This window comes from Bison bison, unplaced genomic scaffold, assembly GCF_000754665.1.
Source record: "Bison bison bison isolate TAMUID 2011002044 unplaced genomic scaffold, Bison_UMD1.0 scf7180017864491, whole genome shotgun sequence".
NCBI classification, from domain to species: Eukaryota; Metazoa; Chordata; class Mammalia; order Artiodactyla; family Bovidae; genus Bison; species Bison bison.
Window position 1 is genome coordinate 12,675,945 of NW_011495050.1, and position 26,162 is coordinate 12,702,106.

The 26,162-nt window shown below is 37.4% G+C and overlaps 1 protein-coding gene across 1 annotated transcript in view; it reads right to left on the reverse strand.

Moving 5' to 3' along the window:
* PKHD1L1 (polycystic kidney and hepatic disease 1 (autosomal recessive)-like 1) overlaps nt 1–26,162 on the reverse strand; it is a 180,730-nt gene that overhangs the window by 150,923 nt on the left and 3,645 nt on the right. Inside the window, exons 3-9 of the mRNA XM_010863452.1 lie at nt 19,084–19,228; nt 17,976–18,084; nt 8,900–8,957; nt 7,560–7,653; nt 4,479–4,532; nt 3,863–3,936; nt 2,705–2,747 (exon numbers count right to left, since the gene is read on the reverse strand). Of these exons, the coding sequence (XP_010861754.1) occupies nt 2,705–2,747; nt 3,863–3,936; nt 4,479–4,532; nt 7,560–7,653; nt 8,900–8,957; nt 17,976–18,084; nt 19,084–19,228 (577 nt within the window). The remainder of the gene's footprint in view (nt 1–2,704; nt 2,748–3,862; nt 3,937–4,478; nt 4,533–7,559; nt 7,654–8,899; nt 8,958–17,975; nt 18,085–19,083; nt 19,229–26,162) is intronic.

Genomic DNA, 26,162 nt, shown 5'->3' on the forward strand with positions numbered 1-26,162 from the left:
ATACAATATTGTAAATCAACTGTACTTCAACAAATTTTCTTTTTAAAAGTAATACAAAATAGATGTCACATGGTCTCCAATTGGTTCATCTGATATTCAGCAATGCTCCAGAAATTTGTAAAATATTGATTTTATTAATTATAAAATGATGACATTTTAAAAATGCCATGTAATCTTAAAACTAGATTTTTAAGTAGTAAATATCATGTTTTTAACAATCACCTTAAATTCTTAAGACTGTTTTATATAGAAATACAATTTCTTAAACTCTGAGACCCTAAAACAAAAGGAAATCCATTGGCTTAAAAAAGGAAACAATGATTATAAGTCAAGATCACAGAATTTTATGCAATAAATTTTATGCAATAACAATTGTATGCAATATTTTTGCCTACATATGCACAAATTTTCTAATTTGGGGGGTATGTTAATGCTGCATATTGACTTATGTATACCTATCAATCACAATCAAGCTCAATCACTCAAACCTTCTATTTTTGGATAATTATTTCTCTGAGAGAGATATGATGAATTTGGCAATTAGCACCTCTCATTCAGACTTGGAACTAAGAATTCACTTTTCTCACCTTAGGAAGAATGACATTGAGAGCATAAAGGAACCATATACAGTTCACAAAATCATTTAAAACTCCATATCATTGCTTCTAACACGTTTTGCTAATATTTCAATAAAATCCTATTGTCCGATCTTATCAAGTTATATCTAAGTAGGCCATGTCCTTACAGAAAATCACAGTTAAGTTATGGGACAAGTCACTGTCCCTTGTAAATCATAAAGGTAAATCTTAGCACTGTTTACATATCACCCACTCTGGCTTTATCTTGAATTATAAAATTCTTCACGATTTTAGTGCAGTGTATTTTATTCTATAATAAAGTGTCCGGTGGTTAGGACTTGGCACTTTAAGTAATTCCCTGATGGTGATCCAGTGGTTACGACTTGACACTTTCACTGCTGGAGCCTGGGTTCAATCCCTGGTTGGGGAACTAAGATTCCACAAGCCATGAGTCATGGTCCAAAACAAATAATAACAAAAACTTGTAAAAAAGAAAAAATACAGTCCCTGGGCTTTGGGAACCCACAAGTTTTTAAAAAGTGTGCCTCAATTTCTTCAGCTGAAAAATGGTACTAATAGTACACATTCCATAAGGTTGTTTTGATACTCATTAATGGCTTAAAATAGGGCAGGTACACAGTAAGTCTCAAATTTAAGTATTATGGTTATTATTATCATAAATAATTTTAAAAATAACTAATGTCCAGCCCACGTTTATAACTTGGCAATAAATCTACTGACTTTAGGTGTCTAGAACTAGCTCATCTGTAAATACAGTGATAATGGGTTTAGTTTCACCAACCCAACTGCATTTCCATACATGCAGGGACCAAATCTCATCCTTCTCTTACAGCCTGTAAACAATGAACAGGAATAACATCTGCTTTGATTATAATATTGCCACTCTTTCCAAACTTCTAATCACTGAGTCTCTCTTCAGAGACAAAAAAATAAACAATTTTTCATCATCGGTCTACTACAACTATATTAGTATTGGATAGCTAAATGATGTGACTTATTTGGATTTCAATCAACCAGTTCACTTTCCAAACGGGAGATGCTATGACATTTTGGGAAGAACAATTTAGGTTTGGCACATCATGGTCCTGCCCATAAAAGGCCAGTAGCATGCTCCAGTGACTGGGAGGGCCAACGAATGCCCCCCACACACCCTTGTGAATGCTCCAGGAGTGGGGTAATCCCCCCACGGTAGAGAATCCTGGGTCAGGGCGTTAAACAGTGATGAGATGTGGTTCTTTGACTGAGACCCTCCATCGGTCATGACAAAGCATGGGGAAGAAAGGCTTAGGTCCTGGAGTCAGACTGCATGGGTTCACATTCTAGCTCTGTTTCCTACCAGCTGAATATTCCTAGGCAAATAATTTAATGTTCCTAAGTGTTGCTTTCCCAGTGTGCAATATGGGATAGATGAAAACATCCAATTTATAGGTTCTCTGGGAGTATTAAGCTAGATAATATGTGTAAAGTGCTTAATGCCATGCCTGCCACTAAAGGTTCTTTATTATATCTATGAGACTTGCAACATGTGCTGAGATTTGCATATTCTCGTATTTCTATAAGTATGTGATGGTCTTTCTGACTGAAATTAGGATATCTGGAAATAAGTTCTAGTTTTACTAGAAATCATAAATATAAGTTATTAATATTGGTATTAGAATGAACAATTAAAAGCTGTAGCTACCATCTTTCACAATTCTATTTGTCTTGATACTTTAGGAGAAAATCATTATCAGGTAATATTAATCATGAAGCTTTATTTATTCCTATATTCAAAAAAATTTAATTAGTTATCAAAACAATTTTATAAACAAGAAGGGCTAAAAACATAAAATCACACTTTTTCATATCACAATCAAATATTTTTTTTATTTACTGTTTTAAGTAATGCTAGATTTCCCAGCAACTGAAAGGCCATGTCTGAGACACAAATTACTAATGAACAGGAGTTACAGACTCCTTAAATGTTAATTTGGGTGAAGTGATTAATTTTTTGAAAGTAATTAAGTTTTTAATCTAGGGATATATAGCACAAAGTAAATATACACTTTTATTTTATTTTCCCAGTTGAATCAATTATGAAAATTATTATTTACAAAATGATCTACCTTCCATAATCACTATCCAAGATGAAGCTGACATTGTGATGACCTGGAATTAATTAAAATACACAATCAATTAAATTCTCAATCACAGGAGAATAATAACTATATATTATAAAGCTGATTTAAAAGCAAGGAAAATTAACACCGTAATTATGCAACCATCTACTAATCCTCAAAGAAATGAAAACGAAATATCTTAAAGAAACACCTACTATTTTAAGATATACAAATAAGATGTCTCAACGTTGTAACCAGGAAAACCTCACAAAGTATAATAATGAATGAAGAATAAAAGAACATATATGTAATCATATTGCCCTCAATTTTCTTTCATTCATTTAACAGCTACTTAATTGGGTCAGTGACGGGTTGAGAGGTGCAGGGTGAGCACACTGTCAAACGGAGGATATAGTCAGTCAAAAGCAACGACACAGAGAACTAAGTACTGTGATAAAGCTATCAAGGAAAAGGAGAACGAACTTTGAGAATGTAAAGCTGGGGATCAGGCTTTTTCGAAGACATGACATGTTATTTGAAACTTTCAGGACCGGGAACTTGCAAAGGCTGTGAAGCAGAAGGAATGTGTATATGTGTGTGTGCGTGTGTGTATATGTGTGCGCGCACGTGTGTTAGTCGTTCAGTCGCGTCCGCATAGACTGTAGCCCTCTAGGCTCCTCTGTCCATGGAATTCTCCAGGCAAGAATACTGGAGTGGGTTGCCATTCTCTTCTCCAGGGGATCTTCCCAACTCAGGGATTGAACCTGGATCTCCCGAGTTTCAGGTGGATTCTTTACTGTCTGAGCCACCAGAGAAGCCCGAGGCAGAAGGAATAAAGCTCATTAACTAAAATGCTTATGATTCTGAAGTACATAGAGCAAGGAATAAAAATCAGAGTAAAATTAAAGCTACAGGTAAACAGCTAAATTAGTAATGGAAACATTTAAATGACAGAAGAAATGGAAAAAAAGATACTTGAAGACACTTCAGTGTAAATCTTAGAAAAAGGTTTTTCATACATGCTTACGTGATGCTGAAAAAAAGCCAGGAAGTGCTAATTTTTTAAAAAGGGATGAGGCTACAGGAACGGTCTAAGAGAATACCAAACAAGGAAATACAGTCAGGCATTTCTGAGAACTATGATAAATGATGGTCAACACTTACCAATGTAAGTTCCACTCATCTTACAAACCATAGAACCCATGTCTCCATTTGGATGATCTAGTTTTAGACCATACCTAATAAAATATGCATTTTAATTTCAAAGTTTACATTGACATTGAAGTTTTAAAATATTGTGTTTCCCTCAAAAAATCTTATGAATTTCAGAATATGTATCAGGACAGAAACTGTTGCTACAACAAAGATTTTTGTAAAATAAAAATATTTCCCAATTTTAGCTGAAGCTATTTGAATAAATATTTCCCAGTCTTTGTTGAAGTTATTTAAAAATTAAATATTTTGTCATTAATTTGGTCATCCCCATTGATATTCCTTTTAAAGAATTCAAAACACTACCAAGTGAAACAATTATTTGATAAAGGTATTTCTCAAAACACTTTATTCAAAATAATTTAAACAGTTCATATCATAATACACTGGAGATAGTGGAGATCAGGTTACATCTAACTATATCAATGACTGATAAATTACCATATCAAATATTACAATTTATACTGTGTTATAAAGCATTTGGATATGCACTATTGCTAGAAATTACTATTTAAATCTAGTATATCTACTATTTATTTTTCTAAAGAAAATTATTTGAATTACTTACAAATTATCAGATTGTGATATGAGAAGCTCACAGGGCATTCCTCCAATATAAACCCTGTATAAATATTTTATTGGAAAAGATCAAATTGTGTTTAATATATTGTTTCAAAATGCTCTCCTCCCACCAAGCTTACTGCCACCTTATTTTTTTTTTCTCCCAATCACTTAATAGTATCCATCATTCATTCAACAAACATCTACTGACCACTTATTATGTTACAGTTTTTGCTCTAGATGCTGGAGCACATCAGTGAGCCGACATCTCTGCCGTTATAGGGCTGACAATCTAACTGGGGAAGAATGACAATAAACATGATAATCATAACATATTTGGTGTGTTATAAAGTGATGACTACTATAGGGATAGCAAATTTAGATAACGGGGACTCTTCCATCTGAAGTTCAATTAATTCCAATACAAAACATAATTTTGTAGTTAAGTTTCATATGAGTTAAACAAGGCTCACGTCTCACAAAATAATTGGGATGAAAAGAATGTCTAATAGGATCAGTGCCAATGAAATGGGAACAAGAAGCTGAGAAGGATTAGAAGCCGAGAGGAAAATCTGCCTTCACATTTCTTTCCCCAGCTGACTAGACTGAACTATTACTTTAAGGCTGATAGAACCCAGTGATACTGGAGGCTTGTAGGTAACTGACAGCTATCAGATTCTTTGCAACACCAGACTAAATCCCCAGCTTCTGGGACAGCAAATCCAGATACAAAATAAGGCCAGATACAAGCCTGAATTACTAGCATATCTCCTAGCAGAGAACTTTGAACTTTTTAACATACTTTTCATACAAATTCTTTCATTTGATCAATACATTAGGTTATAAAGAATAAACTGAATTACTATACCTATTACAGAAATGTATGAGTTCATATTCTCTTTCTAACCTTTTGCTTCAGGCAAATAAACAACAAACTTAGCAGCCAGCATTTACAGCATTACTACATTAAGTCCTGGCAACTTATGTGTTAGTACTTACACATTAGTAACTAATATCCTTCCATTTTACAGGTGAAGAGACTGAGCCAGGGAGGCTAAGTAGCTTGCCCAAGCCTGCAGCCAGGAAGGGGTAGAGCAGGAATTCAAACCTAGAAAGCTCTGCTCCAGTGTACATTCTTAACCACACCCTGTAATTCCTACAGTGGTGTGGGTTTGCCTCTCTCTGGTAATATTACCCTATTTGCCCTTAAATACATATATTTATTATTTTTTTCCCCTCACTTTAAGACCAAAAGCTCCTTTAGTAGGCACTAGGTCCTTGAGTCATTTGCATGTCCTCTATCATTTGTACCTGGTCTGAATGTGGAGATTTGGCCAAACTGACAAAGCTTGTGAGAAGCAGAAGCAGCTTGGGTGCTTGGTCTCCTGACTTCCTGTCAAGACTCAGCCCATTCACTGCTCCCACTTACAAAATTCAGGCACAACAGAGTGCCTTGAGGGCTCCAGTGTCAAAATGAATGTGACAGAAATGAGATAAAAGCAGTTCTAAAACTTTTGCCTATAGTTCAATGTGTGATTTTTTTTTCTACATTTATATATATTAATAGTATCTCAGGGTTACCAGAGTATAGGGGCTGGGCAGCCTGCTCTGTGGTCTCTTCTGATTGTGATTCTGTGATTTCATGAAATAATTTCTATCCATTCCTTTGTATTAAAGAGAAGTAAATTTCAACTACAGAGGAGGAAAAAAGGAATCACTTGAAAGTTAAATTTTCTATTTCCTGGCATCATTAGGGAAAGGATGACTTAGAAAATCTGCTTTTAGAATTGAGATATAAAACATTCATAATACTCAACTATACAGAAATAGACAAAATACTTATACTAAACAGTCCATATAAAATGTTAAATATTTGTTTATTTTAGTAGTTCTTTTATTTTATATAAGGAATCAATAAAAATATTTCTAGAATAATAGATTCATGCAAATGTGATTTAATTGAGAGCTCTGCCCCATAGAATGCCAGACAAATCATCTTTCTTTCATTTAGCAAAACCTTTCAAATTGCATGTTTTATAAAATTATATATATATGTACATATATGTGTGCTGAATATTAATTTATTCATTTGCCCATTTTATACACGTATTCAATAAGCATGAAGTATCTTGGAAACTATGATTTGATTCTGTGTGAATTTTTTTCTATGTTTATATATAGTATCTCAGGGTTACCAGAATATAGAGGCTGGGTAGCCTGATCTCTGAAGTCTTGTCTGACTGTGATTTTTGATTTCAAGAAATAATTTCTATCCATTCCTTTGTATTAAAGAGAAGTAAATTTCAACTACAGAGGAAATGAGCAAGACTTCCGGTCTTTTAAGGCAGGACGGAGATAACCCCACCAACGCTGCAGAAAGTTATATAACTCTAGCGACATTGCTATTTCCTGCCCAAAGTGTGGACAGTACTTTTGATAACCAGCAATGTTACCATCTGGTACACAATTAGAACATGGAGGAATTAGGATTCAAATCCTGGCCTGTTAATACATTATTGACTTTTTTCAGTTTCAGCTCTCTCCTAATACACCATGTGCAGTAGAAAAAGTGCCAAAATGCCTGTTGGGAAACTTGGGTTCTCCTCCTGACCTTTACTAACTCATGGACCTCCAGGCTTTAAAGGTTTTGTTGTTTTTTTTTTTTTTTCTTTAATATGTACAAAATGAGGCAGCTCGATAAAGTAATAAAGTTCTCCAGTAATGAAGTTCGGCGATTTCAGCTCAATTACTATTAGACTTCTTCCATGTACCTCCTATTAATAAAGTCCATCATAGAAAAATAAGCAGTTTTGTCAGACCAAAAGAGAAAAGTATATTGGCCATGGTTTCTCCTTTTTTTTAGCTTTTTATTTTGTATTGGAATATAGCTGATTAACAATGATGGCCATTGTTTCTATGTCAATGAACTATGCAACAGTCTATTTTTCCTTGCATAATATGGCTGGAAAATACTGGGAATCTCATCACATTGTAGTGATTTTTAATATCATTGGACCCATTATTCATGGGCTATCACATCTCATCTATGAGTTATAAGAATATTTTTGTTGCCACATCAAAAACTTACCTCAAAATCCTCACATTTTTCCCATTAGAGCTTAGTGCCGTATTACTTCCATAGACATCAGTGAAGGTTCTGCCTCGGATTGTTATTAGTGTACCTAAAAGCAAATAGAAAAAAACTCAGTGCAAGATCATCTATCTATATATCCATACATTTAATATTAAAACTTTACAGGTTATCCCAATAAAACCAGCATTCAGACACTTATATCTTGTGTTCATTGTATCATTTAGAACTGCTCTGAAAGTTCTAATAAAAAAATAAATCATAAATAATATGTATAGTATTAAAGAGGTATCTATAAGTATTTATAGCTTAAGAGGTGTTTCGTGGAAGATAGGATGAATTATTCAATAAATATTGCTCGGGTCATGAGTGATTTATTTGAGAAAATGTAAATAAGATCCCTACTTTACACCAAAAAATGAAGTAAATTCTAGGTGAAATAAAAATTAAATATAAATAATAAAACCACAAAAACTCTTGCAAAATAAGCAAAGATTTATGTAGTAAATTTATTTAGTATTTATATAGTCAGGATAGTGGGATCCTGACTATAAAATGAAGGGAGCATAAAATGAAGGGAGAAATAACAAAGGTTAAGATCTATAGATTTAATAATAAAAATTAAGTGAGGACAGAAACATCATTAATATATTTAAAAAGCAAATAATAAATTAAAAAATATTTCCCATCAGTAAGATATATATATGACATACAGTCTTAAGATACAAATAATTCTTGTAACTTAATATGGAAATAAATGATTAGCCTTAAATTATCAAAGAGATGAATTGGTAATTCATGAAAAGAAGAAATAAAAAACTTTAATAAATACAAAATTAATTACATAAATCAAAGAAGTGGAAAAATTCAGGACAAAATCTACAATACTTTTCACATAAATTCTTTTTATAAAAAAGGAAAAGGAGAAGAGCCCTTCTGCCTCCCAGTAACCAATGTCCACTGGGCTTGGAGGAGGTGAAGCCAGGGTTAGCCCCCTAGGGGCTGTGTAGGAGTACATTTTTCACATAAATTCTTGAAAATACAAGAGTACCTAGAATTGTCAAGGTTTAAAAAGAAGGTCATTCTCACATTTTCCTGTTGGAATTACAAGCTGATACAACTATAGTTATTATAAAAAACACTGGAAGCCAACTAACATTCAATATAGGGAAAGTTTAATATATTATAATAGATTCAGATGCAGCTATTAAAAAGCATTAAACAATATTTTATACTCAGAAAATGCTATTTATAAATTTTTAGGTATCATATATTTTACATACTAAAAATTAATTACTATAAACCAAAAAAGATATTTTGGTTGTTATATAACAGACCTGGAGTTCCAGATAAAGGTGTGATGCTCCTTATTGTTGGGGTTCTGAAACTTTTTGCCTGCAAAATAATACTGTTGATAAGCAATCTTATCTCTATCTTATTCCTAGCTTTATGAAATATCTCTGCTTCTTTCATTATTTTATATTTGAACAACAGCCATAATATGAGTATGAAAATATTCTTTTTTATATATAAGAAATAGAGTTTAGATAATTATTGATTATTCCAAATTTTTTTCCCTGTCCCTAAAAATCATCTTTCATTTCAAAGTGTTTCTTTTTGAAGGTTTAAAATTCAATCACTCTTTGTCATCAGTATAATCCAAACCACAGTAATAAAGCTGTCAAGTAAAGACTTTTAAGAATTTGGTGGAATAAAATTAAATAAAGCCTACATGGGTTTTCACCCTTTATGGGTTACACTCATAAAGAAAAAATAGCAAAGCATTTTTCAAAAACATAAAAGCAAAATTTGGGAAGAGTTCATCAAAATAAGTTTTAGTAACTAAGCTAATGGTAACTCCAGAGTTACACAAAAAATACTTAGACCACCACCTGACACATTAGTAAAATCAACATTTTATTAATCATTGGTTATTATTAGTCAATCAAGTAAACATATGCCAACTTCGTTTGAAAAGAAAAAAATGAGAAATAATTACCACAAAAGGGAAATATACTATAATTGAAAAACAAAATTCTGAATTTTGTAAATTCAGGTGAAAAGCAGAACTGATGGACAGATTAAGATTCCTCAATGACTGGGATACGTGCAGATCAAAATCCACACCTAGAAACAAACAATACAGGAGAAAACAAGCTAGAAATAGATCAAGAAGAGTCCATCTGCAGAAAGAAAAGGGTGCTTCAGAAAATGGAAGAGGACAGGAACATGGGCAGGAGTTAAAGGAATAACTGAAGTTTTTGGAGGAGGAATAATGCTGGTGGAGAAAAGGATGACCTCTGCATGGATACAAAAATTACACAAGCAAAAAAACTTAACACGAAATTGACTCTCAGTGAATGGCAGCTGTCCCTCTCCCCACTCCTTCTCATTCAGGAACAACCTAAAAGAAAGATGCTCAGGTACTTGAAGTAAAAGGACAGATTTTTTTTTTTTTTTAAGACTGCCAATAAGAGAGATAAATTTTGAAATTTGAGGCTAAGGATGACTTTGGACTCATTCTTTCACACTTTAGAAACGCTTAATGGAGAATCAATGTAAAGGTAGTAGGATGTAAAACACCCAGTCAAAATACTACTTTTAAAATTTTTTTATTTTGGGCAAAATACCACTTTTAGAGGTAGAATAATAGAGAAGGTGGAGGAAGAGAAGCTATAGGAACTGCCAAATTGTGGGCAAATCAATCTAAGTCAAAGTATACTCACATAAATTATATCTGTGGTAAAAAATAATTGAAGAATGCATATTAAACAACAGATTAGTTACTATTATAATTTAAGGAGACAGATCAGAAACAGATTTTCAATACACCACCAGCAAAGGATCAGTGAAGATGGCAGATAAAATTATTTCATAGAAAACAGAAAAAGAAGGTAAAGGATTCTGAAAATTAAGAATAATTAACCTGAAATACAACAGCAATCAAGGATAATGCTTTATCATGATAAATGAATATCATGAAAGTGACAAAATTAAAAAATAGTATGAGAATTAGATCCTACAAATGTGTAACAGTGTAAAGGGTTTTAAAAAACTCAATGAAAGTGTGCAAATGTTATTGGTTCTCAGTAAGAACAAAAAGAGTGAGCACTTCAGTTCAGTTCAGTCACTCAGTCGTGTTCAACTCTTTGTGACCCCATGGACTGCAGCAAACTGGACTTCCCTGTCCATCACCAACTCCCAGAGTTTACTTAAACTCATGTCCATTGAGTGGGTGATGCCATCCAACCATCTCATCCTCTGTCGTCCCCTTCTCCTCCTGCCTTCAATCTTTCCCAGCATCAGGGTCTTTCTAAATGAGTCACTTCGCATGAGATGGCCAAAATGTTGGAGCTTCTTCAGCTTCAGCATCATCCTTCCAATGAATGGTCAGGACTGATTTCCTTTAGGATGGACTGGTTGGATCTCCATGCTGTCCAAGGGACTCTCAAGAGTCATCTCCAACACCACAGTTCAAAAGCATCAATTCTTTGGTACTCAGCTTTCTTTATAGTCCAACTCTCACATCCATACATGACTACTGGAAAAACCATAGCTTTGACTTGACAGACCTTTGTTGGCAAAGTAATGTCTCTGGTTTTTAATATGCTGTCTAGGTTGGTCATAACTTGTCTTCCAAGGAGCAAGCGTCTTTTAATTTCATGGCTGCAGTCCCCATCTGCAGTGATTTTAGAGACCAAAAAAATAAAGTTTCTCACTGTTTCCACTGTCTCCCCATCTATTTGCCACGGGGGAAGTGATGGGACCAGATGTCATGATCTTAGTTTTCTGAATGTTGAGTTTTAAGCCAACTTTTTCACTCCTCTTTTACTTTCATCAAGAGGCTCCTTAGTTCTTCATTTTCTGCCACAAGTGTGGTGTCATCTGCATATCTGAGGTTATTGACATTTCTCCTTGATTCCAGCTTGTGCTTCATCCAGTCCAGCATTTCTCATGATGTATTCTGCATATAAGCTAAATAAGCAGAGTGACCATATACAGCCTTGATGTACTCCTTTCCAAATTTGGAACCAGTCTGTTGTTCCATACCCAGTTCTAACTGTTGCTTCTTGACCTGCATACAAATTTCTCAAGAGGCAGGTCAGGTGGTCTGGTATTGCCATCTCTTTCAGAATTTTCCACAGTTTGTTGTGATCCACACAGTCAAAGGTTTTGGCATAGTCAATAAACCAGAAGTAGATGTTTTTCTGGAACTCTCTCGCTTTTTCAGTGATCCAACGGATGTTGGCAATTTGATCTCTGGTTCCTCTGCCTTTTCTAAATCCAGCTTGAACACCTGGAAGTTCACAGTTCACATATTGTTGAATTCTGGCCTGGAGAATTTTGAGCATTACTTTGCTAGCGGGTGAGATGAGTACAACTGTGCGATAGTTTGAGCATTCTTTGGCATTGCCTTTCTTTGGGATTGGAATGAAAACTGACCTCTTCCAGTCCTGTGGCCACTGCTGACTTTCCCAAATTTGCTGGCATATTGACTGCAGCATTTTCACAGCATCATCTTTTAGGATTTCAAATAGCTCAATTGGAATCCCATCGCCTTCGCTAGCTTTGTTCGTAGTGATGCTTCCTAAGGCCCACTTGACTTCGCATTCCAGGATGTCTGACTCTAGGTGAGTCATCACACCACTGTGGTTATCTGGGTCGTGAAGATCTTTTCTGTATAGTTTTTCTGTGTATTCTTGTCACCTCTTCCTAATATCTTCTGCTTCTGTTAGGGCCATACAATTTCTGTCCTTTATTGAGCCCATCTTTGCATGAAATGTTCCCTTGGTATCTCTAATTTTCTTGAAGAGATCTCTAGTCTTTCCCATTCTGTTGTTTTCCTCTATTTCTTAGCATTGATCACTGAGGAAGATTTTCTTATCTCCCTTTGCTATTCTTTGGAACTCTGCATTCAAATGGGTTTATCTTTCCTTTTCTCCTTTGCCTTTCACTTCTCTTCTTTTCACAGCTGTTTGTAAGGCCTCCTGAGACAAACATTTTGCCTTTTTGCATTTCTTTTTCTTGGGGATGGTCTTCCTCACTGCCTCCTGTACAGTGTCACAAACCTCTGTCCATAGTTTTTCAGGCACTCTGTCTATCACAGCTAATCCCTTGAATCTATTTGTCATTTCCACTGTATAATCAAGGGATTTGATTCGGGTCATACCTGAATGATCTAGTGGTTTTCCCTACTTTCTTCAATTTAAGTCTGAATTTTCCAATAAAGAGTTCATGATCTGAGCCACAGTCAGCTCCAGGTTTTGTTTTTACTGATTGTATAGAGCTTCTTCATCTTTGGCCCAAAGAATATAATCAATCTGATTTCGGTATTGACCATCTGGTGATGTCCATGTGTAGAGTCTTCTCTTGTGTTGTTGGAAGAGGGTGTTTGCTATGACCAGTGCGTTCTCTTGGCAAAACTCTATTAGCCTTTGCCCTGCTTCATTCCGTATTCCAAGGCCAAATTTGCCTGTTATTCCTGGTATTTCTTGACTTCCTACTTTCACATTCCAGTCTCCTATAATGAAAAAGACATCTTTAGGGGGTGTTAGTTCTAGAACGTCTTGTAGGTCTTCATAGAACCATTCAACTTCAGCTTCTTCAGCGTTACTGGTTGGGGCATAGACTTGGATTACTGTGATATTGAATGGTTTGCCTTGGAAGTGAACAGAGATCATTCTGCCATTTTTGAGACTGTATCCAAGTACTGCATTTCGGACTCTTTTGTTGACTATGATGGCTACTCCATTTTTTGTAAGGGATTCTTGCCCACAGTAGTAGATATAATGGGCATCTGAATTAAATTCACCCATTCCAGTCCATTTTATTTGCTGATTTCTAAAATGTCGATTGTCATTCTTGCCAACTCCTGTTTGACCACTTTCAATTTGCCTTGATTCATGGACCTAACATTCCAGGTTCCTATGCAATACTGCTTTTTACAGCATCAGATTTTATTTCCATCACCAGTAATATCCACAGCTGGGTGTTCTTTTTGCTTTGGCTTCATCTCTTCATTCTTCCTCTAGTTTTTTGTCCACTGATCTCCAGTAGCATGTTGGGCACCTACCAACCTGGGGAGTTCATCTTTCAGTGTCCTATCTTTTTGCCTTTTCATACTGTTCATGGGGTCCACAAGGCAAGAATACTAAAGTGGTTTGTCATTCAGTTCTCCAGTGAACCACATTTTGTCAGAACTCTCCACCTATGACCTGTCCATCTTGGGTGGCCCTATATGGCATGGCATATGAGCCATAGAGACTTAGAGACTTTTAAAGCAACTGGACATTGCTGTCACATTTTTATTGTATTTTACATGATACTGAGCCATGTTATGATGTTATGAATATTGATCTAAAAGATTGTGTGTGTGTGTATGTTTCTGACTCTTTGCAACACCATGGACGGTAGCCCTACAGGCTCCTCTGTCCATGCGATTCTCCAGGTAAGAACACTGAAGTGAGTTGCCATTTGCTACTCCAGGGGATCTTCACGAACTGCGCCAGGCATCAAACCTGCGTATCCTGTGTCTCCTGCACTGGTAGGCAGAGTCTTTATCCCTGCGCCACCTGGGAAGCAACTAAAAACTGGGGCACATCTAACTAGAGGAGCAGTGGGAGGATAAGTGTGTTGGACGTGGGAAGCGGTAGCAGGTTTATTTCATACATGGCTTTCGCTCCCCATATCTTCACCTGCAATTTCTCTTTACAGCTCTTCTTAGTGGGAGATGTGAATACAGACTGGCCTTAGAACCTGCTTTGGCCACTCGAATGTAGTACAGGTAGCATGACATTTTTGAGCCTAGTCTTAAAGGCTCCCTGCACACTTCTGCTCTCCTGAGGGATCCCTGCCTCTAGTATCTGATAAGTTGGGCTACTTTGTGGAGGGCAGAGACACTACACCGAACAAAGCCTAATTAGCTGGATTGTTCCAGCTGAAGCCCTCCAAAGTACCCAGTCGAGGGTGGCAAAGCCTCCTGCCTCACCCACAGCTGACCATAGATACAGGAGTAAGCACAGCAGAGATCAGTCTAGCTCTGTCCAGAACAGAAGAACCACACAGCTGACCCATGAATACATAAGCAATATGAACAGTTGCTGCTTGACGCTGCTAAGCTTGGGACTTGTGTGACGCAGTAGTAGTGAATAGATGTAGGAAAACAGGTGTTAAAATCTCATCTTCCATTGTAAGAATAAAGTAGATAATAAACTTTAAAGACTCAGTAATAGCAATAAACATATTTCTTAATAAGAAGCATATTATTTAGAAATATCACAATAGAGAATATGAAATACTTCTACATACATTAAAAGTAATACTCTTCGGACTTCCCTGGTGGTCCAATGGTTAAGAATCTGTTTGCCAATGCAGGGGACACAGGTTCGATCCCTGGTCTGGGGAAATCCCACAGGCTTTGAGGCAACTAAGCCCCTGTGCCATAATCACTGAAGCCTGTGCATTGCAATGAAGAGCAGACTCCATTTGTCTCAACTAGAGAAAGCCAGCGCAGCAACAAAACCCCAGTGAAACCAAAAGAAATATTTTTTCAACTTTTTAAAAACCATAAAAAAATTCTTCTTGTTTAGAAATACCACAATAATGAATACACATACATTGGCAGCATTCTCTCCATCAAAAAAAAAAAAAAAAGAAATACCACAATAAAAAACTAAAGTTATTGAAAGTGGGGGAATGTGAAGAATGAACATGAAGTGGACTGAGTAGTCAAAGAGGTCCTGTTTGTTTTTGATTAACCTTGTAGAACCAGTTGTTTTTCATTATATAAAACTATAACTTTGTTAAATAAAAAAATTTTAATTTTCTGTATTACATTTTCAGGCCACACACCACTAAAATTTGAAATTATTAAAGGACAAAAATAATTTAAGAAGATTCAGTTGCATGGCATTAAATCTCTTATTTTTGTCTTAATCAGAGGAAAAGTACAGAGCATCAGTCAGCAAATATAACCTGTGCTCCTACTAAGTGCTGAATGTTATGCTTGTTCTAGGGATGAAACATTGAATAAAACCCTCTAACTTAGAAAAATACATAAAATATAATCACTGCACAGTGGATTAGGTGCTAAAATAGTAATAAATGGGATATATAGATAAAACACTATATAGTAATAACTATGTGTGGGTTCTTTCTGATCACTTTATTATTTAATCCTCCATTTTACATGATGCGATGAGATAGTCTTCATTTTACATATCTCCATTTTATAGAAAACGAAGAAACTGAGGCAGAGTTTCACTATGACCAAGTCAGAGTAGATAATGAAGCCTGTATATAAACCCTGACCAGCACTGAGCCACTATACAGTTGAGGAACACAAGGGAAATCACTTAGCTCTGCATGGGGGAATCTTCAGAGTCCCGAGCAGAGAGCAGGACTCGCTAAGCAGAAGTGAGCAAGCTGTATGGATCCTTGGTCAGGCAGAATGTTAGGAGACACTGCTGGAAACGATTGGTTCCAGACTATGAAATAATAGAGGAAACTTACAGATAATGGGTAAAGGAGAGATACTGAGTAGGGGAAAGACATAATAATATGCATGGTTTTGAATGCAGCATCTGAATGGTGCCATCAAAAAGGATGTGCCCAATGGGCCACAGTGATAGTGGGTGAGAAGTGACAAGACCAGAATTAAAACCAAGGGTATGGCAGGAAAGAGGATAAGGGGACAATGGACTTCAGAGCTAAGTTGGAGGGTAAGATCATCATGGTTTGGTTTCTGAATAGCTCTGGAGCTGAAGATGAAGTCAAGGAAGACACTACGGATGTAACAGACTTCTAGCTTGAGATGTGTGATAAATATCAGAAATTTTCTAGCAGTCATGTATGGATGTGAGAGTTGGACCACAAAGAAAGCTGAGTGCCAAAGAATTGATGATTTTAAACAGTGGTGTTGGAGAAGATTCTTGAGACTCCCTTGGACTGCAAGGAGATCCAACCAGTCCATCCTAAAGGAAATCAGTCCTGGGTGTTCATTGGAAGGACTGATGCTGAAGCTGAAGCTCCAATACTTTGGCCACCTGATGTGAAGAACAGACTCACTGGAAAAGGCCCTGATGCTAGGAAAGATTGAAGGCAGGAGCAGAAGGGGACGACAGAGGATGAGATGGCTGGATGGCATCACTGATTCGATGGACATGAGTTTGAGCAAGCTCCAGGAGTTGGTGATGGACAGGGAAGCCTGGCCTGCTGCAGTCCATGAGGTTGCAAAGAGTTGGACATAACTGAGCGACTGAACTGAAGTTTAAGGAGGAATACTAGACGTCCAATTTGAGATTAGTTGAATTGAGGTTGCTTTGGGGCCATTTAGGTGTTTTATTCTGGCAAACAAAAGATGGCTCCCAATTTAGGAAGAAAAAGTGAGCCAAAGATATTTGGGAATCATATGTTTGAGAATCATAGGCGCTTCTTGAGGACAGAAGTCATTACTAATTTCCTCAGCATTTTGTCTTACATTGGAACGTTATAGCACTCAGTAATCAACAACTTAAAACATAAATACAGTTTTTAAATTACATGAGATGGTCTGTAGAAGAAAATATTATTATTATGAACACCTATATTTAGGGGAACTAAATTTTGAATGATTCTGGTCTACATGCAGTCACATTTGTGCTCACTGCATCAGAAAATACAAAGAAAGAGAACATAATTATGTTTCTATTTAAAAGGAAGATGAGAGACTTCCCTGGTTAAGACTCCATGCTCCCAACTAGGGAACTTGGGTTTGAACCCTGGTCAGGGAACTAGATCCCACATGCCATTCTCATACCACAGCTAAAGATTCTGCATGCTGCAACTAAAAAAAAAAATCCCTCATGTGGCAACTAAGACCTACTGTAGTCAAATAAATAAATATTTTTAAAAATAAAATGAAGCTTAGTCTGATGAAAACAGAAAAAGGGAAATCAAAGTAAGAGTAGAAATGGAGAAAGTGAAAAAACAGTATGAACAAGAAAACAATTTGAAAGTAAAAAAGCTGAATTCATTAATAAAATTAATTTGAAAAGCAAAACAGGAAATGGTAAGATTTCATTACTATAGAAGATAATTTAAACTGGGTGAAATTATCCTTAGCTTCAGTTCAGTCGCTCAGTCGTGTCCGACTCTTTGCGACCCCATGAATCGCAGCACCCAGGCCTCCCTGTCCATCACCAACTCCCGGAGTTCACTCAGACTCATGTCCATCGAGTCAGTGATGCCATCCAGCCATCTCATCCTCTGTCATCCCCTTCTCCTCCTGCCCCCAATCCCTCCCAGCATCATGCCAGTAAATTTTTTAATGTGGAAATAGATAACAGTTTGTAAATTAAAATATAAAAATCCAGTTCTGAAAGAAACCAAGTACAAGATCAAGTACACGTAAGTCAGAGAGAAAATGCCACCTACACTGAAGATGCAGGCCCAGCTGCTGACGTGACCTTTGCAGGTATTATTTTCTGTAACAGGAACCCCATCCACACTGACTCTAACAGTGTAGGAATCTTCTGGCATTGCTCTGGAAAGCAAATGGAAAACACATACGGAATGCAAAAGTCTGTTACTTAATGTATAGCATTCATGAAAAATACCATCCCAGACTACATGTCATTTTGGTAAAAAAAAAAAAAGTGTCTGAAATTCTAACTGTGTATGTGTGTGCGTGCATGCTAAGTTGCTGTTGTACAACTGTGCTATTGTAGAATTAAATTCAAAATTAATTGTGCTTCTGTGCAATTCACTTCTATATTATGGAAAGATGCTCTCCATCCTGAACTCTGTACTGCAAATTCTCACATCATAGATCTCAGGCAAATGCTTATTCTGACCAGTGCACTGGTTATTGAGAAGAAAAACAATAATAACAATCATTTAAAATTGTAACATATCACGTTGGTACAATTATTTTATACTTTGCTTTTTAAAAAGTTTTAATCATGTTTCTCTCTAAGTACGCTGCAAAACATCAACAAGCCTAATACGGATAGAATCCTCTGGAACACAGGCTACCTGTCTCAGTATTCAAAGTGGCCATTTAAAATGATTAATTTTTCTCCTAAGTAGCTAATAACAAACATCAATTTGAGTTGATAGTAAAGAACTTGAAATGTCAATCTACAAAATGATCATCTTTAATCTTAATGAGCGTGTCAAGATTCTGAACAAAATTAATCAAACCAGACAGGAAGGTATAATTTTGATATTTTGAGGAGCATCATTGCAATTTAATAGTGGCCATTTATCTTCTAAAAGAGATCAATAATGATTAGATAATAGCTCTAATAACCTGGGAAAGGATATAGAACACATTTTGATCATGCCAGTATGTGGAAAGAGTACTACAAGTGAATATAATAAAGATATAAAATGGTCTAAACATCATGAAGTCAAAAATAATAACTGATAATCAGAAAAATATTGTAATTGCCAAAGTAATTAAACTATTATAAAAATAATATGTATAACTGTGGTTCTGATATGATGAAAATGATGTTATTAAAGACACTTTGCAACATACCTAGTATAACATGTAATATGGGTTGAATGACTTGAATCTTTTTCTACATCACAAGAAATTGATCGGAAAGAAGAAATTAATTGCACTCTGTTTCCCAATTCAGCATTGTCAACTCCATAGTCAAACTGGTTTGCTTGAGCAAAACCTGGAAGAGTAAAAACACTCAATTATTACTAATGGAACTCTGTTTTCAAAGATCTAACAATTATCATTTTGTATTGAATCACCAAATGAATAAGGAAGAGTATTGATGTAAGCAGTTAATCTACATTTACCCCTGTGATTGCAACCCTCTTTGAAAACATAAAAATTAGCCTATAATTAATGAATTCATAAAAGCAATGCTTGCAAATCTATTATGTCTATTATCTATTAAAGGCATTGGAATCAAATGGCTTATATCGTACTAATGGGAGAGATGGGTAAAGAAATAGAGAATATACAAATACATACCACCAGATGTTGTATCTGGTGGTGATAACTACTATGAAAACAGCAGGCAAAGGGGCACAGCAAGATCAGACAAAGTGAACAGGATTTTATAAGGCGTGGGGTCTTTACCTTGAGTACCTATAAAGCAAAATCTGAGGTAAGGACTTGCAAGTAGAGAGTTTGAGAGTTAATCCCTTAGGAACAAGAGAGAGGAAAACCTGGACTCCACTGAAGGCAGCTGGGGCTCAATCTCGCTGGGAAAGACTTTTAAGGAAAACACAGATAGCCTCTCAGAAGCAAAGAATCAACGAGAAGAAGCGTATATTCATCGAATTCTCTCCCATTCACTGAGGGTTCCCCATGGGGGAAATGGTTTTTCCTGCACCTTCAGGTTGCACATAGGTACATGCCATCTAGGTTCCAACGCCACTGCATCCAAGAAGCCCTGGGACAAAGACACACTGTGGGGCCTGGTGGTGAGAGCTGGAAGCGTGGACTGAGTCAGGGTACACAGGGATGTTTTGCCACAGCTGTGGCTAGAATAAGAGGCGGGAACCAGGATGTGCGGCTGAGTAACAAAGGCATCTGATAGAGTTGACTCCTTGTGCCATACAGATATGCTCATGAATGCTAAGTCACTTCAGTCATGTCTGACTCTCGGCAACCCTATGGACTGTAGCCTGCCAGGCTCCTCTGTCCATGGAATTCTCCAGGTAAGAATACTGGAATGCCCTGCTATGCCCTTCTCCAGTGGACCTTCCCGACCCAGGGACCGAACACATGTCTCTTACGTCTCCTGCATGGGCAAGTGGGTTGTTTACTGCTAGTGCCACCTGGGAAGCCCACAGATATGCTCAGACCCTACATTTGAAGTAGAATGCATTATCAAGTCTACCAGACAGTGGTCAGCTAAGAGCTCTGTTAAAGATGTAATAGAGGGACTTTCCTGGTGATCCAGTGGTTAAGAATTCATCATCCAGTGCAAGGTACGTGGGTTCAATCCCTGGTCAGGAAACTAAGATCACATCTGCCTTGGGGCAACTAAGACCTAATGCAGTCAAATAAAAAAATAAAAAATTTTCTAAAAGATTTAACACAACAGGGTTAATGGGACAAGCAACAGGCCTCCCGGGCCCTGAGGCTACAACTGATATTTGTTTGACCTCTCTCAGCCATTGTACTTTCCCTACCCAAATGCCAGAACTTCAGCTAATGGAGTGATGCTAACCTTTATCCTGAGGATCTGAGCCCTTGGTTTTCTTCCCCACGTGTGGCTGTGGCTGTCTCCTATGCCTATTGACAGTTATTACTGCACACGGAAGCCAAGAGACGCCCCAAGAATACCACAAATTCCAGACACACTCCTCCCTCTCTGTATTAAGGAAAAGCAACCCTGCCTCTTCAGGATCATCAGAACTGACTATCTCTAGCAGTCTACCGCTTACGTTTGCTGAATTCAAACTGACAGGATAGTAGCGGTAGTTTCAGTTCAGTGGAACCCAGACTGGGATCCCTGCCAGAAGCATCTTCTATCTGGAAACTCAGACCCAGAACCCAGCAGAACCTAAAATTGCAAGAACAGAAAGCACAGATTCAATCTTTTGATGACTGGAAGTGATAAGGACAGGGAGTAACCCTTCATTCCCAGCTCCATGTATCCATCTGTTGGGAAACAACAGTTCGGATCTGCCACTGGCTCAGTGCCTATGGCTCTGATGACAGACAGTGTCCCACCTCACAGGATGTTGTTCCCAAGCTGGGCTCTAAGTCTTGCCAGCTGTGGGCTGTTCCATCATTCTGTTAGGCCACATGTTTCAGGAAGACGCAAGGTTCATGGTCATGTGTCCAATATCACAACTTTTCACGATAAAATATGTTCCTTGTTTTGAGGTCCTATCTTGTGAAATATTATGGCTCTTAATGGAATTTCATGGTATTTTGTGGAATTATACTCTCAGAAGATGAGGCCAGCAAAGGCACTGTGGAAAGAGAAGGCAAAAGCCTTCTGTGGAGCGGGTGTCAGTACCAGGAATAATGAATCTCTGCTTGTCCACAAGGGAAAGTGACGCAGCTGACATGACTGAGTGGCTGGGTGGACTTCTTGAGGATGGTCCCTACTGAGACTACCCTACGTGCTGGTCTCTGCTACTGACAGGGCAGGTAGTCAGCAGCAGCAGTAGGCAGCTCAGTGCTGATGAAAAGAGGTCCCTAGCATTGGCCCACGCATAGCCTTCCCCCACGGCCCTCTATTCATAGGTCATTGGACAAGCACTCAAGTAGTGAAGGAGAGAAGCTTCTGAACGAGTCATCTAGTCAACCCAGTCGTTCTGCTGTCTCTGTCTTGTGGAAATTAACTTGAGATCTGCAGGTTTGCAGCCCTGCCTGGTGGCTCAGATGGTGAAGAACCTGCCTACAGTGTGGGAGACCTGGGTTCAATCCCTGGGTCACTGTGTCAGGTTCATCAAATGACAGAGCCATAAACTACAGCTGTGGGAACACTGCATGCTAGGGGACAGTGCTGTTTACAGGAAAGGGCGTCTGGACCCTGACATCCTGGGTTGGAATCCCAGCTTCAGCAATTCCTTGCTGTCTGAACTTGAGCATTAGCTTTAGACACAAACGCAGTTAGTCATTTTTCAGCAGAAAAATGACAATAATCTACTTAGCAGGAATTATCAGGAAGACTAAATGAGGCCTTATATATAGTACTTAACATGGTGCCTGGCTCCTAGGTTAAGAGCTCAATTGATAAATACTCAGTTGATATATACTATATTTTAAGTCGGCTTCCCAGGTGGCTTTTAGTGGTAAAGAACCCACCTGTCAACACAGGAGGCATAAGAGATGCAGGTTTGATCCCTGGGTTGGGAAGATCCCCTAGATGGGGAAATGGCGACCCACTCCAGTATTTTGCCTGGAAAATTCCATGGACAGAGGAGCCTGCAGGCTATGGTCCATAGGGTCACAAAGAGTCAAATACAACTAAAGCAACTTAGCGTGCATACAAAGTCACAAAATATTATAGTCATTATTAGTGAATATTAATATCCTTTTAAAAAAATAACAGAACAAATAAGTGAGAGGCCAGGATCTGAACCACGGCTGTGATGCCAACCTGGCACCCTTGTGATGTTCAGAGAAAAATAATATTTAAAAATGCACATTACAAAGCCATTCCCAGTTATCCAATGTAAGTTCCTCTAGAACCTATGTTCTTAGCTTAGAAACAGTAAGCAGAAACTAGGTAGAAAAAGTAGGTAGGTAGGTAGAAAAAGTAAGCAGAAACTAAACAAAGGGTGGGATTTTAATAAACTTCTTCTCTTCTTCTAAGCTTAAAACTTCACCAAATAGGACTCATCCAATATAGGTTAAAATACAAACATATCAATTTGACATGTGAAAGATACTTGCATTGAGTTTGCAATCTAGGAAGGCAGTTACTGCTCAAATGGAATTTTGAGAGGATACATGAAAACAGAAAAGCAAACTACTTGCAAAGCCACTTTTTCCTTTTGCCAATTTCTGCTTATCTCTGTTCTTCACATTGAGTTTGGAACACACAGATGGGCTGCTGGCCACTAACTAAAGAACAGAGTTTTACTTGTGGTGTGGCTCAGGATGAGATATGTGTATTTATTTTCCTGTTAGGCACATGTCACATCAATGATATGGTAATGTGGATAATGTTTTTCAGCATTTCTATGACAAATACAAATCTAAAAAATAACACCAACAAAAGATGATATTGTTTTTAGCTTAGGAATTGTTTCAATGTGTTTTATATATTATAACTTATTAGCTACTTCCAAAGAGTTAAAAGGAAATAGAAAAGAATCAGCTTAAGTATAATTCTAAGTCAGTCACTGGGTATAAAGAAGATACCTTTGGAAGTACTCCAAAGCATAAAGATTACATGAAGGGTTGGGTGTACCCTGGAAACAGAAAAGGTGGAGGCTTCAGATGGAAATTCCTGACATGTTGATGTATTTTTTTCCTTTTTTCAGAAGAACTGGAGACAAGACTAGCCAGGCACGCGGTCCTGGGTCTCCTGATAGCAGCCTGTGCTACTATGATGAAAAATGCGTGTGCTGTCACAGCCAGCAATTGGCATGTACCATGCAGGCTGTTTTGATTCCTCTGGTTTAAAAAATAAAAAAATCAGGGTTGAGAAAGTACAAACCCACTTAAAATCTGTAACATTAAAAACAATGGGAAAAATGATGCAGTGTGATGGAGGAGAACTTCTAAAGACAGAAACCATCCCTAAAACATAAATGCAAAAGAATAATAAAAATAAAATGTCTCTAATTTATGGAGCAGATATTATATACCAGTGCCTTAGCTACATCGTCCTTTTCAATATTCACGATAGCCCCAACAGGTAGGAATTAATAGCCCATTTCATTGATGAGGAAGCCTAGGCTTAGATAAGAAACTTGCCCCAGTCCCCTAGTGGGAAGTGGCAAAGTTGGAGCTGAAAGCCAGTTGAACCTGACTAAAGTCTATGTGCTTTCCATAATATTATAAAGCTTATATAATTCAGCACTTCAGTTAAACAAAAATATACCTGCTAGACATTGTAATAAGGGAATATCTAGAAAACAACAAAAGTAAAATGTTATACCTTCCAATTGATTTTTTTTAACAAAGAGAAATATCAAGGAAGACAATTGAGAAATACAAGGAATGAACATCAAGAAATAAACACAATAAAGTTAGAAACACTCCAGAACTTATCAAAATGATAACACTCCTCATTAAATCAGCCATCTTAGAAGGAGATACAATGATTTCTACAATTTTGCCGCTGCTCAAAACACTTACTTGGGCAGCATAATTATAAAACTGTATAACTTTGACTCCTGAAGATAGACTTTAGAAGAAAGTAAAACACTAGCAAATTTTTACCTGTAAAGTTCATTATGTGTGGAAATATACAAAAGCCATTTGGATACCAAAAATATACTAACAATAGATCTTTCTGGAAGGTGGAATTTCAGAGAATTCAAGTTAAATATTTCTATATTTAGTTTTTCATCATGACCACTACAAAAATTTTAAAAGTTATATGGGACCAACATTTAGGTGATCAAGTATTTAAAAAGCCATTACCAACATTTAGGTGATAGAGTATTTAAAATCCCATTAGAAGGTGTTCTTTTGTGATTAATAAATTATCTCTGTATTCAATTCTAAACATGGAGTCTGGGTCAGACACAACACTAACAGGTTAAAGTAGTTACTCCAAATAAATTTTGTTCAAGTACCACATTCACGTAGCCTTGGAGGTCTGGTGTGTTTTGTAAATTCATTATCATTACCTTAGACACATTCTATATATATCATTGCTCCCCAAACAGTATTTAGACCCAACTTTGAGAAAGACATTAGGTATCACAATTTTAGTCACCTACTGTGTGTGGTTAAAGCAAGGTGAGGGAAGACATATCAGAGTAGGCAGACGTATCTGCAATTCAAATAGGATTTAACTATTTTATAATTCTTGGCCAGAAGCATCCAGAAATACAGATTGATGGGAAAACTAGAAGAAATACAAATTCATCATGACATTTTGTGCTTCATAAGTAAGAGGACTACTCCTGAGACTCAGAAAGTTTACCAAAGAGAAAAGGTTATAGCTGGATTAATAAGGATGTTCCTCCAAAATGCCTTAAGAATGGAATGGTTTGTTTTGTTTTTCCCTATTTCTAACTAGGGATGATCTGAGTCTATGTAACTAAACTCAAGCCATGGTTTCTGGATGATAAAAAGTATGTGTCCTAAGCCGCTTCAGTGGCATCCAACTCTTTGTGACCCTGTGGACCACAGCCCAGCAGGCTCCTCTCTCCATGGGATTCTCCAGGCAAGAATACTGGAGTGGGTGGCCGTGCCCTCCTCCAGGGGGATCTTCCCAACCCAGGGGGATTAAAACCCTGTCTCTTACGTCTCCTGCATTGGCAGGCAGGTTCTTTACCACTAGCACCACCTCGGAAGCCCACAGAAAAGGTGTAGGTGTTTATTTATTTATTTTTAATTGGAGGTAACTGCTTTATAATGCAGAGAAGGCAATGGCACCCCACTCCAGTACTTTTGCCTAGAAAATCCCATGGACAGAGGAGCCTGGTAGGCTGCAGTCCATGGGGTCGCTAGAGTCAGACACGACTGAGCGACTTCACTTTCACTTTTCACTTTCATGCATTGGAGAAGTAAATGGCAACCCACTCCAGTGTTCTTGCCTGGAGAATCCCAGGGACGGGGAAGCCTAGTGGGCTGCCGTCTATAGCGTCGCACAGAGTTGGACACGACTGAAGCGACTTAGCAGCAACAGCAGCTTTATAATGTGTTGGTTTCTGCTGTGCAACATCACAAATCAGTCATAATTATATATATATAAGTAAATAAGTGTTAGTCGCTCAGTCGTGCCCGACTCTTTGGGACCCCATGGACTGCAGCCCACCAGGCTCCTCTGTCCATGAGATTGTCCAGGCAAGGATACTGGCGTAGGTTGCCATTTCCTTCTCCAGGGGATCTTCCCAATCCAGGGATCGAACCCGGGTCTCCTGCACTGCAGGCAAATTCTTTACCGACTGAGCTACAAAGGAAGCCCTATACACACACACACACACACACACACACACACACATACC